The sequence below is a fragment of the Meleagris gallopavo genome, chromosome 1 (assembly GCF_000146605.3).
Source record: "Meleagris gallopavo isolate NT-WF06-2002-E0010 breed Aviagen turkey brand Nicholas breeding stock chromosome 1, Turkey_5.1, whole genome shotgun sequence".
Classification (NCBI taxonomy): Eukaryota; Metazoa; Chordata; class Aves; order Galliformes; family Phasianidae; genus Meleagris; species Meleagris gallopavo.
This window is the reverse complement of record NC_015011.2, coordinates 77,256,403-77,271,138: the sequence shown is the minus strand read 5'-3', so window position 1 is coordinate 77,271,138 and position 14,736 is coordinate 77,256,403. Positions and strand designations below refer to the sequence as shown.

Here is a 14,736-nt window from a genome sequence, read left to right as displayed (position 1 = left end):
GGGGCTTTTGGTCACGTGGCTGCGCCGCGCGGAGTGAGGGGACGGCGCGTGCGCGCTGGGTCACCATCAGCTGATCCGCGGCCGCCGGCGCTGAAACGGAGCGCCGATTCGGTAAGCCGGTCGTAAGCGAGAGCTATCGCTTCCCCCCGTCGTTTAACGGGGTCGTGTCGCCACTCGTCCCCCACCTTGGGTAGGTTGCGAGCGGTCGGGCGGTCGCTAGGGGGTCACCTCGTCTCCTCCAGCGGTCATTAACGGGCGCGGCGGGGAGGGGAAGCGCCGCTCTGCCCATTGAAGGTGCGTGCAGCCCCGGCCGCCGCCGTGCTGCGCTTTGCCGTCGCCGTCCGCCCGCAGGATGGGATCTGTCCGTGCGAGAGGCCTCCGCGCCTTGACCTTCAGCTCCCGCCCCGCCTGCCTGCGGCATGATGGCAGCTGGGGAACGCCGGATTTTGCGACGGGGAGCCTTCTGAGCTCTTCGGCCGTAGGCCTAGCCAGATAAACCCGCGGTCTGTCACAAACCGCTTCCCGGTTTCCGTGCGCGTTCTGCCCGCTGTTTTGGATGGGTGAAGCTGATCGTCGCCGTGCCTTGGGCGCTGCGGCGAGCAGAGGGTTATGGGGCAGGCATGGCGCTCCCGCTGGTGCTGCTGGCAGCGATTCCCCAGTGACAGCTTTCAGCTGAAGGTGCTGTTGCAAATCCCATCCGTTTCCTATTCCTGTAGGCGGCGGTGAAGCCCGAATTTAAATAAGATGTTCCAGTTGTCACCCCTAAAATCCTTTCTCGTGAAATTTAGTGACTGGATTCTGGGGAGTACCGTTGGCTTATGGGCCAGCATATGACATACGTGTTTCAGGTTCTGTCCCTTCACTGCAGTTGCCCAAAGTGATTTTCTCCTATGTTTTTACCAGGCTCCATTGATGAGAGAACTTGTGCTCTACTTGGAATAATCTAGTTGGTGATACTTTTATTCATTGTAATGGGATACTTCAGCAAAGTATCCGGGCTATTTGATCCATCACAGTATTTCAAATACCGCTTGTGGAAGTGAAGGCAAACACACTGACAGCATATTGGAGGTGGTTTATTGACCCACCCATCTGTGGCACCTGAGTGAGGATGTGGCAAATGTAGGTTGGCACTGGCAAGGGCAGATAACTGCAAGGCAGATCCTTAACACCTTTTGTAAGTTGCTGTGTTTGTGCTGACTTTGACGCTGCAGAATCCACAGTAGATGAATGTTTGGCTTCTCTACGCTGTAGTTTTAAAGGTGCTTACAATCAAGCATTCGTATTTAATATCTGCACTTTATTACTTTCTACTTAAGAATATGTTAATTGAGATCAGCATGAATAGATCTTTGGATGACCAAAAATGTTGCAGGTAACTTTTCACTGTGCTTTTCAATATATTATGTTAAATCTTCTTGAAAACTGTTTTTTGTATGGTGGAAAAAGCACTAATTCCATAATAAGGGACAAAGCCTGGCATTAATGATAAAAACCAGCGTTAGTTTGAGAGCATAGGGAAGGAAAATTAAGATAAGACTGGAAAATGTCTGCTAGCATCAGCTGACTCTTCAAATGGGGGTTGAAGTCTCGTGTTGCAATAGTAACACAAGATCTTAGTTTCCTGTAAATACAGTATTTCCATTTTCCATATCTGTTTTCTACAAATAGTGCTACTATTAAGGTTCACCCACAGGCAATTAGTACTAGCTTAATTTTAATTTAATGTTAGCTTAAATGTAGCTTTTACTTTGATCTAAATATATCTTAACTGTTTTATACCTCATTCATCCAGACTTGCACAGCCTGTAGGCTTCTGCATGCTTCCATGTCTTATTTGTTTCCCAATATTGCTCTGTGTATTTATCTTTCAGATGCACACAGACACTAGTATCACATGTTGTCATCCAAAGAAGCTATACACCAGCAGATTACTAGATGATTCCCCTGGAGATGTATTCAGAATGCTCTGTGCTTCACCTCTTGTGTTCTGATACCGTGATTCTGTCTCTTTGAGTTTCTTTGAGTTTGCTGAAATTCCCATCCACACTTTTCCCTTATATTTCTAAATTGCTTGTGCTGCAGGTGTGTTTGTAATTAGATGTCCCCATTTTTTTTTTTTTTTTAATATAAAAGGGTTACAGGATAACCTAGCTGATCTGTTCAATTACTTTGGTGATAACAAAAAAAAAAAAAGTGACACTATTGCTTGTCAGTAATAGTTACTCTTCATTATTTATTTGTTTTTAACTACATTGCCTGAAAAAGTGTTAGCACTTAGATAGCAGTTACCACAAAGAACTGAAATAGATTTTCTTTCCCTGCCACACATGTAACATTAACGCAAAGAAAAGTGTTTTCTTTGTAGACTTGGAAACATTGAGAATGTCATCCACATGATTTTTTTTTTAGAATGGAACACTATCAAAGACAGCAGATGATGTTCTCAGCTGGAATATCATGCTTGTTCACTATTACTCACTGTCCTCAGGCATGTGACTTCTTCAGCCTTCCAACAGGAGACAGAGAAATGGGGTTCTAGTCCAACATATGCAGCTGAATGATTCAACTTGTTCTGTTCGTACAGAGGCTAAGCTAGTTTTGCAGGAGGTGATTGCCTGTAAATACAGTGTGCAGAACTGGCTTGATATGTATCTTCTGGATGCCATGAAAGCAATTTTTATGCTCTGAAAAAGTGTTTTTGTTGTTCCCCTCCCTTTGAAAATGGAAAGCTAAGCTTATATTAAGTTAATGGATTTGGCTTTACCTCATGGCAGTAAGTTCTACAACCTGCATCAAATGTTTTTGGTTTGGTTACCTTATATACGTTTATGTCTCTTGTTTCTGTCAAGTTCTCCCAAAGTTGAACGCCTCTCACTTCTTTAAAAAAAAAGTCCATTTGTCTCTAGCTTTTTAGACTTCTGTGTATAATCTAGCTGCTTTGTTACAGCATCATTTCTTTACTAAAAAGACATGCTTATTCTGAAAACTAAGATACATATGAATAAATCCTGTCAGTCATTGTCTAGCAGACTTTATTACTATTACTTAACCAAATGACACGAGAAGATCAGTCTTAGCTGCTGAATTTGTTTTCTGAGCTCATCAGCTTGTTTAGTACTCTGAGCTTATCTAGCAGTAAGTTTCAGAGTTCCTGACCACTCTCCAGAAGTAGTTTGTCTGACAGTGACCTAATGCATGCATGGTAGCTACTGATGGTTTCTTTTGTCCTCGTTTACAGAATTTTGAAGGTTTACTCTGGATTTCCTAAAATATTATTATCAGGAAGTACTAAAACTAGAATGAAAGCAGCCATCATAACCATGTATCTGTAACACTGGGCTTTTTGTGTTAGCATTTGCTTTTTTGCATTCCTGAGAAAAATAGTCTTGAAGGCCATTGCTATGCCTGTTAACAACTGGAGTTTTTCCTTCTAAACTGTCAAGTGAATTAAAACTTATGTTGCAGATGCAAGCTCTTAAGGGACAACTGTGTTCCTAGAAGGCTCTATGATGTGAAATTCTTTGGCCTTGTTAGCCAGTTGAAGACCAAACATGCTGTGCGGATTCTTGGGGCCTAGTTGAAATTTTGGTGCACTGGTGAGTTCCGGGGAACCGTTTTGTTCCACTATCTCTTCCTGACAGCCTGCATCCCAAGAAAATTGCAGAAATCTGTGCTGTTGAAGATACGGTGTTCCACTCACTGTGTTCCATCTTTAACATGCTGTAAGCTCTGCTGACTTGCTTGAGCTGCTATTGTTTAAGACCGCATAAAAGACAGGTAGTCTGTATATCTCTGACACTGGCCAGCATTCTGTGCCCTAAACATATACCGCAGTACTCTGTGGTTGTGATGGTTAAGTCTGAGGAGGGATGGAAAAGTTATAAATAAAGGTATTAGATTTGTAGACAGAGAATTGTTCTTTTGTAAAAGTAGTTTATTATAGCTGGATAAAAACTGTGAAGTGTGTGAGTTTCCTTTAAGGGCCTGAAGAATTACTTGCCTTTTTTTTATTAAATATTTTAGTCTAGCAAATGCTTCTTCCAAAAAGCTCAATTAATGAGACAAACATTTGCCCCTTCTCCCTCTTATTCCCTTTCTTACTGTGAAGGCACTACATTAGAAAGTAGCTCTTCAGGAAGACTAAAATGGTATTTCCTGGCTAAATGCAGATAACACTGATAAGCAGCTTTTACTTTAAAAGTTAGTTCTGTTATTTTCTCCGTTCTGAATTTTCTCTAGCTCCATGAGATCTTAGAGGTTTTGGTATCATGGGATAAATCTGAATCAACTAATAGATATTCAGACAGCTGCTGCAATATATATTTACATTGGAGGGGCTCTGGCTAGTCTGAAGAAACTGTAAATGTTTCAGGTAATTGAACATAAAATCTCCAAATGTGGTTTAACTTGCCTTTAAGTATAAAAATGAAGTTTTCCATTACAGGAAAAGTCAACCTGAATTTAATTTCCTTTTACTGGAATCCCATGCCTGTGTGTGTTGTGATTCCAGCCAGGTGTTTCATTATACCAAAGTGCTGTAAAAGAGTAGTTTTATCTGCTAGGTATATTAGATCTTTCTTAAAGGCTTTCACACAAAATCATTCTTGGTTCAACTCTTCCAGCTAGCTAGTTTGTCAAATACTTCACGTAATAAAATGAATATTCCATAATATCCCTACTTTCCATTTAACTTTTGGAGCAGTCACCAGTGATGAAATGCTTATTGTGAAGTCCGGATCAGCATTTTGGCTATCACATTTAGGGATGAGAGGTTAGGTAGTGGTGAGGCTCACAGATGAGCAGGTATGTTTTAACAAGCTCTATTTGCCAATATTTTTCTGCATGTAAAACTGACCCCAATTGTAAGCCGAGCGATAGTTGTTTTGTGAGATTGTACACTTCTTGTTCTGTAAACTAAGAATCTTTGACCGTTCAGAAGTTATTCTACTGAGCTGCAGTGAAGCTTCTGTAATTGCTTACAGCTTTGTATTCATCTCGTTTTGATGTTTGTAATCTTGAAGATTAGAATAACAAAAAATATTTCAAGTAACAAAACCAAATGCGCCTAAAAGCAGAGTGAGTGGTTTTTTTATAGTAAAAGTATGGGTAGATGCTTCAGCTTTGCAGTAGTGTTGGTGAGGTTAATTAAACTATTACTCATCTAGGGGAAATGACTGAGCATTGTGCAGAACAGATGGCTAAAGAACTCAGCCATAGCAGTTGAAAGGATCAAGATAAGAAAAGAGGTTACTATAGGACTCAGAAATGAATATTAATATTCTCTGTTACAGCTTGGGTCTCTGTTGCATTAGTTCTTTCTTTTGTATGAAAGCTTATCAAGTCAGAGAAGGGGCAGGAGGCTTTGCAATCTGAAAGGAGTGTCAAATTGTTCACACTTGGAAACTTGTGAAGCAGTGTAACAACTAGAAAGAACAGGAAGCTCACACATTTCAACTTCAGAAGCTCTTCTGGAGAAGCCTTTTGGGCTGGGAGGTAAGAATCAGTGTTAGAAAACTCTGTTATGGAACACCGTGGCTTTTAACCAGTCAGATGATGATCTATTCAGATGGACAAAGGGGCTCTCTCAAAAAGGAGTATTTTAACTGATAAAACAAGGATCCTTACCAATTCTAGGTATTGCATGACGAATTCATTTGAAGTCAGAAGGTTGGTAATCTACTAAGCTGGTCAGATCTTCAGTGGGTCACAGCAGTTACAGGGTGAAAGACTTGGCTGTCTTTCTGTCTTAAGTTATTGCTGCTGCTAACTTCTTAATCAAGTTCAAACACAACTTTTTCTAGTTCTTTTTGGGCTAGCTGGAGAAATGGGTTCCCCGGGAATCTCCTAGAAGAATTCCAGCAGAGAGCCACAAAGATGATTCAGGACCTGGAGCATCTCCCATATTAGTGAAGGCTAAGTAACCTGGGTCTGTTTAGTCAAGGGGAAGAAGACTGAAGGGGTATCTGATTAATGTCCATAAATATCTGAAGGGAGCTGGGAGGCAAAGGGATGAAGACAGGATCAGCAAAAGGACAAGGAGTAGTGGCCTAAAACTTGAACATAGGAAGTTCCATACAGATGTGTGAGAGAACTTCTTCATGGTAAGGCTGACGGAGCACTGGCACAGGTTTCCCACAGAGGTTGTGCAGCCTCCTTCTGCACAAGATGTGGAGATGTTCAGGAGCCATCTGAATGCCTATCTGTGCTACCTACTGTAGCAGGGAACCTGCTTTAGCAGCGAGGTTGGTCTTAATGGTCTTTTGAGGTCCTTTCCAAGCCCTGCAATTCTGTGATTCTGTGGAATCTTCCCAGCTTCTGCTAAAAGCTTGGATGCTTGAATGGTGCTTGCTTGGGTAGGTTTCACAGCTGCATTTTGTGGTTGGTGAGAATCTGTTATGTTTTTTATATGTATTAATTATAAAAATGTACTTTATGTATATTTGGCTAATTTGCAAGGTATGACATTTGCTTGAAGTATGAAGCTTGTATGTATTGGTGTGTAGGTCCCCGTGTGTTTGAGAAAGTAGTAGGAACTTGTGATGGGCATCATGAATTACCACGTTGCACAGCATTGGCTTTCCTGAAGGTAGGAAAGTGTAGTATCCTGGCAGTGGCAGCCTCTTTCAATCTTGAATGCACCTGAATGTACCTGTACATATGTTAAGTGGCAAGCCTCATGTGAGGGGAAGTGGCTTTATAGCACCCCAGAGAAAGTTACACAAAGGGTAAATTGCCATGCCTTGCGTGATTGCAGGTGGATCCATAGCACATAGGTGGGCATTACTGATGCAAATTCCCAACCTGCCAAGCAGAGGCAACCTCTGTGTGTCCTGTGGCAAGTGGAATGGTATGGGGTATTTAAATGGAAGCCTGTCTGTATTGTTGAGTGTGAGAACCAATGATAGTTCTAGCTCTGAGCTTCGGGCTAAGGGGTTGGTACAGTAACTATCTTGACTCTATGATGCTTTTTATCAAGAGAAAAGTAAGGCACGTTGCTGAGCATAGGTGGTAAATCCTGCATGATTTTTATAGGTTGTGGTGGCCTTCAACCCCAGAAATTCTGTTGGTGACTGAGAAATCTAGAATAATTTTCTCCATTGTGGTAAAATTACAACTGTGTATTCTGAAGGAGTGAATGTCCTGATGATACTATTTGTCATCTGTTCCAATACACCTGTGCCAGAGTTCTGGGCATGCTATTTCTTCTGAGAAAATAGCCTGGATTCTCAAAATGCTGCTTAACTTCTGTATTTGTCTAGTAACCTTGGGCACTGTATCTTCTTTTTAATACTTCCTCTTAAAAAATATCATTTGTTACAAGGGGAAGTATAAACCGTCCAACTTACAGTAAATCTGTGTCAGTGATTACCATACTATTTATGGGATCCATGCAACACTTCCTCATACATCCAGATAGTGGGATTTTCATCCTGTACTAAAAGCTGTTCAGGAGAACACAGCAAGTGTTGGCAGCCATGATTCTAAAACTTAAGTGCAGCCTACATGCCAGCTAGGATTGTTGGCTTACTCCAACATCATAGAATCATAGAATGGCCTGGGTTGAAAAGGACACAAAGATCATCAGGTTTCAACCCCCCTGCTATGTGCAGGGTCGCCAACCACCAGACCAGGCTGCCCAGAGCCACATCCAGCCTGGCCTTGAATGCCTCTAGGAACGGGGCATCCACAACCTCCTTGGGCAACCTGTTCCAGTGTGTCACCACTCTCTGTGTGGAAAAACTTCCTCCTGATATCTAACCTAAACCTCCCCTGTCTCTGTCTAACATAATGCTTCTGTCTCTGAATTGCTAGTCTTGTGCTACTTAATGCAGCTTTGACTGGTGTATTTAGGCTTTTGTGCCGATTTAATGTGTTGCTTATCCTAGAACCTATTAAGATACACTCATGATGGCTGCAGGGAGTTCTTGGTATTGTGCAGCTTTCTGTGAGGAGAGAACATGCAGCTGCTTGTCTTTTGTACAGTATGCAGGGAAACGTCAGTGCCCACCAGCCTGTGACAGCAGGTGCTAGTGGCTGTCACAAAAGGTGTAACATCAGTCTGCATAAATAAGGTGCTGGGTGTTATACACCAATGCTTTTGCCAGCAAGGCGGAGGGGTTTATGTTACAGCTGTAAACTCTGACGAGACTATTTCGTTGAAAATCGATACCTATTCTAAATACTTAAGCAATTAGAATTGCAGTGCCTTTGGCGCCTGCCTATGCAGCCTGTTGTTAAACAGTTGTCTGTAAGGCTGTTGGGGAACAGTGTTCACTGGCATAGATATATCACACCGGAGCACTGGTAGGCAAGCTGATTCCAGCAGCAAGCATGCGTCTCTCAAGGATTTTTCATGTATTAACATGCAGCACTTGGAGCGTTTGGGACATTGAGGTCATTGGCTTTGTAGGAGGTCCTTACTATGAAGGGCGAGTGCTTCTTTTAATTTATTATGCCTGGTACTGTGCTACAAGGAGGGTGTAGATGGGAGTTCTGCTGGGCTGTAGGTTGCTTGGTTTGCTATTGCGGCATTCCCTGGTGCTGGTGGGAGAGAGACTGATGACTCATCAAGTCAGGTGGTTGTGTCTCTGCTGTGTGTCAGAAATCTCTTTCCCCTCTGCAGCAGGCTTTCTCATCCCTGTGTATAGGGGCGTTAGAAGGACAATTATTTGGGAAGTGGTGCTGCTTAACTCCTGAATTCTGGCTTTGCTTCATTTGTGGGGATTTTTGTCCCTCCTGAATTTGCAAAACAAGGTAAGAATCTGTGTTTATGTTAGTAAATAGTCGTGGATTTTTCTTAAGTGCTGTAAGAAGGCTCCTTCTAAAAATCTCACTAGCAGCTTAATTCGAAGAGATCTTTGTGGTAAGGCAGATCATTGGGAAACCTGGGGGACTGATCAAATGATGGAAGCAAAACTAAAACTGTAGCAGAAAACAGGTTTCTCCAGCATTGAGAACAGGATACTTCTATTGGGGGTTACCATGTAGCCAAATTATGTGCAGGGGAGAAATCTAGATAGAAATCTAGGATTGCTGGTTTTTTGTTTTTTTTTTGTTTGTTTTTTGTTTTTTTTTTAAATGATGACTGTGGTATTAGTTTAATAAATCATCTTTGAGTCTGAGATGTTCCTGCAGCAAGAAATATTTCAATTTCTGGCACTGTTAGATAGAATATGACCATGTTAGAGCTTAAAAGTGTGCCTTAAATTAGTGGTTGAACAGTTTGAGACGAGGAAAATTCCTATTTGTAAGTATTACAGGATGCTAAATACATACTTGTTTATAATATGGGAATTAAAATTGGGCTAATACCCTGTGTTTGTATGCTACTGGACTATGTTAGAGTGAATTGCATATCCTGTGTTGGTGAGAAGCCCTTAAAGGGCTGTAAGAACCAGTTGGCTTTCAAAATGGCTAGCTGCTGTGGTGTCTGGGTTCGTACACAGAAAAGCAATGCCTAGCAAATCCCAACATGCGTTAGGGAATTCTGTTCTGATTGCTAACAAGACAGATATGTAACAGTACAAGTATGTAAGACAACATTTCTACTTTCTGTGAATTTTTTCATTTAAAACAAACATCTGTAATGCTGATATGCAAGAAGCACAAGAAAACTGTCCAGTCAAACAGTGTAGCATTTCTTAATTTGTACTCAAGGTTAAAAGATGTGCAGCCCCTTAAAGAAGGCATCAGCTTGGCTGGGCGAGTGATGGTGTTTTTATCCTGTCTGTGTTGTGCATAGGAGATTGAGCAAAGGTGAGGAAGAATTTCTTACTTTAACTGACCTCCAGGTTTTGATTTGGATATGAAGAAGTGTTAATTTACCTTGAAACTGGCCAGTGCTCTTCCTGCTTTTGTTTGCCTTGGTAGATTGAGTCTTTCCTTTGAGACCCTCTGCCATATGGCTGCCAAACAAGTGCCATTAATTCACTTAGAGAGTTGTGTCTAGCACTTTCTTGTTTATACTCCTCCAGGAGGTTTAGTAATAGGACTCCAGAGGTTGTTTCGTGTTATGTGTTTGGGTGAATTCAAAGGACTAGCTGCATTTTTCAGTGCAAGAGGAGACAGTCAATGTTAGTCCAACCAGAATGAGCTCTTACCAGTTGCTCAGGAACTATGGACTATGTTTTGTGAGGCCCTCCCTCTGCCACTCGTCAGAAGGGGATTATGAAAAACAAGCAATGAAATGAAAACCATCTTCTAGGCCTAAACAGGCAGCAGCTTAAAGGATAAACTGTTGTTATAGGAAGTAGGGGGGATCTTACAGATACCTGACTTAGAGGCTTTGAGCTCCAACTCACCAGTTCCACACCAGGCTGATAGCGACTGAGTCACAGCCAACTGTTGGGGTAGCTGCTGGGAAATGAATCAATGGAAGCTGTGTTACACAAGGTTTGTATTGTTGAATGGCATGCTTTTGCTAGATAGATAGGCCCTGTTGTATGCAGGGACTACCATATTGCACCTTCCACCAGCATTGTATGATAAATGTGCCAATAAAGTGGGAGTAGGTAGGCATTTGCCTTACTGCTCTCTAACTCGTTTCCAAGGTAACACAAAGCGTGATAAGGGCTGACAAAACCCTTACGTGCTCTTATCTGCACCAGAAGCAGGACAGCCCAACTGCCAGTTACAGGGCAAATGCAGATTTCAGTGAGGTTTCTGAACAGCTTTTTCTGTGACGACTGTTCAGCTTTTCCATTCAGTAACTGTCAGGAGATATCAGTCTATTGTTTAACTGTTGTGAGTTGAGTTTTTTAGCTGTTATTCTTCTCCGACGTTCTACAGGTTTCACTTAGAGCAAAGACTGGATGCTACCTTTTGCTAACTGTGAGACATGTCGAGCAGTTTTGAGTGCGTGTAATATTAAAATACGTGCTTTCTATTTAAATGCTGATCCATCAGTTTGAGGTGGCAAAAATAGTAATTGTGGAATTTCTCTTTGTAGCATTGCTTTTTAGAGAATGGTGGCTGTTAAGCAGCCCTGTAGTGTTCTATGTGCAGTTACCTATGAATCACTCTGAATCCGGAAAAACTCTGTATTTTGAAGGACCTTAGGGGGGATGTAGAAGGCAGAAGATGTTCTCCATTGTTCAAATAGCCTGTTATTTGACTTGAAAGTAGACTGGTAGTGTTAGGGTATTTTTGGAGTGTAACTGTTCTGTGGAGCATATTAGGGAGTAATGGTCCAGCCCTCTCCCTGCAGTTAGGAGGGATGTTACTTCTTGTTTGCTTAAACAAGTTGTTTTTTTTAACATTACATAGCTTTAAGATCCGAGTGGTTAAAGTGTTTTAGGGTACATTAGTTGAGAATTCTTCCATGTTGTTTCTAATGAAAGGAAAACAACAGAAGGCAGGAGAGGAGAAATGAACTGCATATGTGTGTATGCTTTAGAAATGACTTTTTCTCTCTCTCTTTTTTTTTATTCTATACAGTTAAACAGGCAAAATGGACTTCTCCAAGCTACCAAAAATCCGTGATGAGGAAAGAGAAGCTTTTGTTGGCTATGTCCATGGAGTGTCAGGACCTGGTAGGTATTTTGAAAGGGAAATCGTAAGTTCTGTTTAGTCTAATGTATTATTAATCCTGATGTTCACTTGGAAGAAGTATGATAAGTTGTAGGTAGGGTTTTTTGGCTTATTTTAAGAATGATTATGTGAAAGATCTATAAAAGATTAAGATATTTACTAGTGAGGTGTTAATGCTGATTAGTTTTATTAAAAGATATAATGAACAGAAAGCAGATTGAGGAACAGTAAGGAAAAAAAAAGAAATTGCAAGCATTCTGGTTGAGATAAAGCCACCTAGTCAGGAATCTGTATTAGACTTCTCAATGCGAGTGTGTGGTGCTTGGTCTGTTCTAATTGAAATCCTGTTTGACCCTTTGCTCTCTGGAATAGACAGTCCTCTGCCAGTGTCAGGCTGTTCTGTGTTACTGCACCATTGGCTGAAGGGTTGCTGCAAGGGTCAAGGATGGTGTTATGGGAGGAGAACTGCTCCTCCTGTTTTCTCAACTTAAATGCAGAGTATACTGGCTTTTCCTCTCCCTCCGGCATTCTCTTCATGAGATGTAGGAAAGCATGGCAGTGTGAGAACAGAAGAGGATACATCTTTTTCATAGGGATTCTATGATGAATAAGAAGCTACCAGAAGCTACCTTGGCTAGAGGCTACCTAAAGAAAAAGCCTGTTTCTTAACTGCAGAAGTGATGATTGAATGCAGTTTAAAACTGATACAGCTTTCTTAAGATGTGGGAAATACAACTTTTTTTTTTTTGGTAAAGACGTGAAACCTTTATGTAAAATGGATGATAGAATACAAAGGACATGATGAATTTCCTTCTAAAGCAACAACACTGCATGTAAGGAGCAGTCTACATATAACCTGGTGTTCATTATGTTGATGTTTAAGTCAAAATGGTAGAAGGCTTCAAGTCTAAAACGTGTTGTAATCTTCATCTGTAGAACTGTAACTTAAGACATTTAAGTCATTCATTACTTTTATACAAAATAAAACACAAAAATAGCATTTCCTTAAAACCTGTATAGATGTCTACCACTTTAGATATAAGTATATATGTTGCCTTTAGGAAATACCCTTTAGTTGATAGGTTCACTAGTACTTTATGTTAGCATCAAATACTATGAAGAGAAACAGAAGTTTATAAACAACTGGAAAATGCCAGTCTCCAGTCATATCTTTCTGTAACTGTGATGTATTGGGTGCACTTTCACCATTTTCTCATATGTTTTAATTTAGTCAAATGTCTGCAGAGGCCGCTGTATCATTAAAGTCCTTAACATTCACCATCTATCAGGATATGTCAGAGGAATTAGTGTGAATTTTCTGTATACTGGCATGTTTTGATAATGTACTCTTATGAGCATAAAGGATCAGCCATGAAATGTATAGGAAAGCTTTTTCTTTTAGCTTTTAAACTAATGTCACAGTGCCAGCCCAGTTCGGCCTAGTACTGTGACTGATGAGGCGAGGGGACCCATGCTGAGGGAGTGTGAAATAGGGAAAAGGTAGGAAGATGGGCCTAAAAACAAAACAGCAGCAGCGAGCGAAGGGAGAAAACTAATTTAGTAAAGATGATAGCAGAATGTGAGATAACACAGTATAATACAGTATAACTGGAATTGAAGCTCATAAGTCAAATAAATGAGAGAGCATCTGAAAGCCAAGGCCTGACTAATGCTGTAGGCCTTGCCTAATGCTGTAGGCAAGGTGGCTGGGGAGCACACAATTGCAGAGATGAGCAGAAAAAGGAGAGAACAGTCTGATGACTCCCAGTCAGTTTGATCTTTCCCTCTGAATGGAAAATGGAAATGGAATAATGAAATCTGGGAGCTGTAGTACACTCTTCTGAGATTGCAGCTGCAGCATTAACTTGTTAACTCCCAGTGCACTGCATGTTGTTGTGCTGTGGAATACTGATCACAAATTGTAAAATATCCTGAAAATACCAGGACTTGTGGCAGCCAAATTACCCCTGTATTAAATCAGAGATGTACTCCTGATCTGAGTGAATATTAGTCTCATGCTGTCCAGATTTTAGTAGCTTCTGATCAGAAAATTTGTTTAACTACATTATCTGTGTGTGTCTGTCTTCTACAGTGGTCACTGCTTGCAACATGGCAGGTGCTGCTATGTATGAGCTGGTACGAGTAGGCCACAGTGAACTGGTGGGGGAAATTATCCGACTGGAAGGTGATTTGGCAACTGTCCAGGTGTATGAAGAAACATGTATCCTTTCCACTGATCCCTTTGGACCAGGCAGAACATGGTGGTGATTATGTTAAAGAAGATGAATGAAATTGACCGAGACCAGCAGTTGTTATTTCCAGTGCCAACATCCAGCATCTGTTCTGTACATCTTTTGTAAATTCTGATATTTTTTAGGTAAACCTTATATTGCTTGGCTGTGTAAGAAGGAAACTTCTTTGCTGTTTTACCTGGCAACCAAGGAACGTGTTTAGGTTCACTTGCATTGAAATATGACAGCTCCTTGATAAGAAAGTTGACCGATGCCAACTATGAATGGCAAAACTACCGAGCAGTATGTTGTATTTTTTCTTTGCTTCTGAAAACTCTGCGTGTGGAATGCTTCTGTAGGAAATGTCAAGTAGGCAGGATTCCTTCTTCTGGACAGACTGTTGGAACAGATCATATCTGTTAGTTTTTTTGTTTCTACATTGTGATTGCAGAATCTTCATCCAGATGAGAGATGGATAGCACGTATTTAAAATCTAGTTGATATAAAGTGTATTTTCTGTTGAAAGTATATAAGAGAATGTCGTAAGAGCAATTCATTAAACTTAAAGATAGCTTTTTTCCCCCCCCTCATATTCTTCTGAACTTAAGAGTTGATTTTGTCTACCCATAGATGTTAGGAAGAAGCCTGTACTGGCACCCTGTGTTTTATTTTGGGAAGCTGAATGGTAAACTGGTCAGTGGATTGTGTCTGTACCTATTAATTTGAAATTTTATTTGGCTCTTCATTGTTACATTTAGTAAGTAGTCTTCCATCAATACATCGAACTAGTCCAGCACTTACGTACAGTTTACTCTTAGATTTCTAATGAGAGAATAGCAAGAGCTTTCTGAATACAACTTGCATTTAGTCTCTCTGAGTCACACACAAGCTTTTAGAGTGTCTTCAGTATTCTAATAGGGCCTGCTAAAGTACTGGCCCTTTGCAGATAAGCCCAATGAGCATCTTTGGAGCT

The 14,736-nt window shown here is 41.0% G+C and overlaps 1 protein-coding gene across 3 annotated transcripts in view; it reads left to right on the top strand.

Moving 5' to 3' along the window:
• The first annotated feature begins 6 nt into the window (after positions 1-6).
• The window catches only part of ATP6V1A (ATPase H+ transporting V1 subunit A), a 28,769-nt gene continuing 14,039 nt past the window's right edge, over positions 7-14,736 (top strand). The window contains exons 1-3 of one of the 3 annotated variants that reach the window (XM_010718761.3): positions 7-111; positions 11,440-11,534; positions 13,625-13,753. In XM_010718761.3, the coding sequence (XP_010717063.1) occupies positions 11,453-11,534; positions 13,625-13,753 (211 nt within the window). In that variant the 5' untranslated portion in view covers positions 7-111; positions 11,440-11,452. Of the gene's footprint in view, positions 191-8,623; positions 8,758-11,439; positions 11,535-13,624; positions 13,754-14,736 lie in introns of those variants that run through there. The other 2 variants (XM_010718772.3, XM_003202686.4) reach the window with 2 other exon arrangements.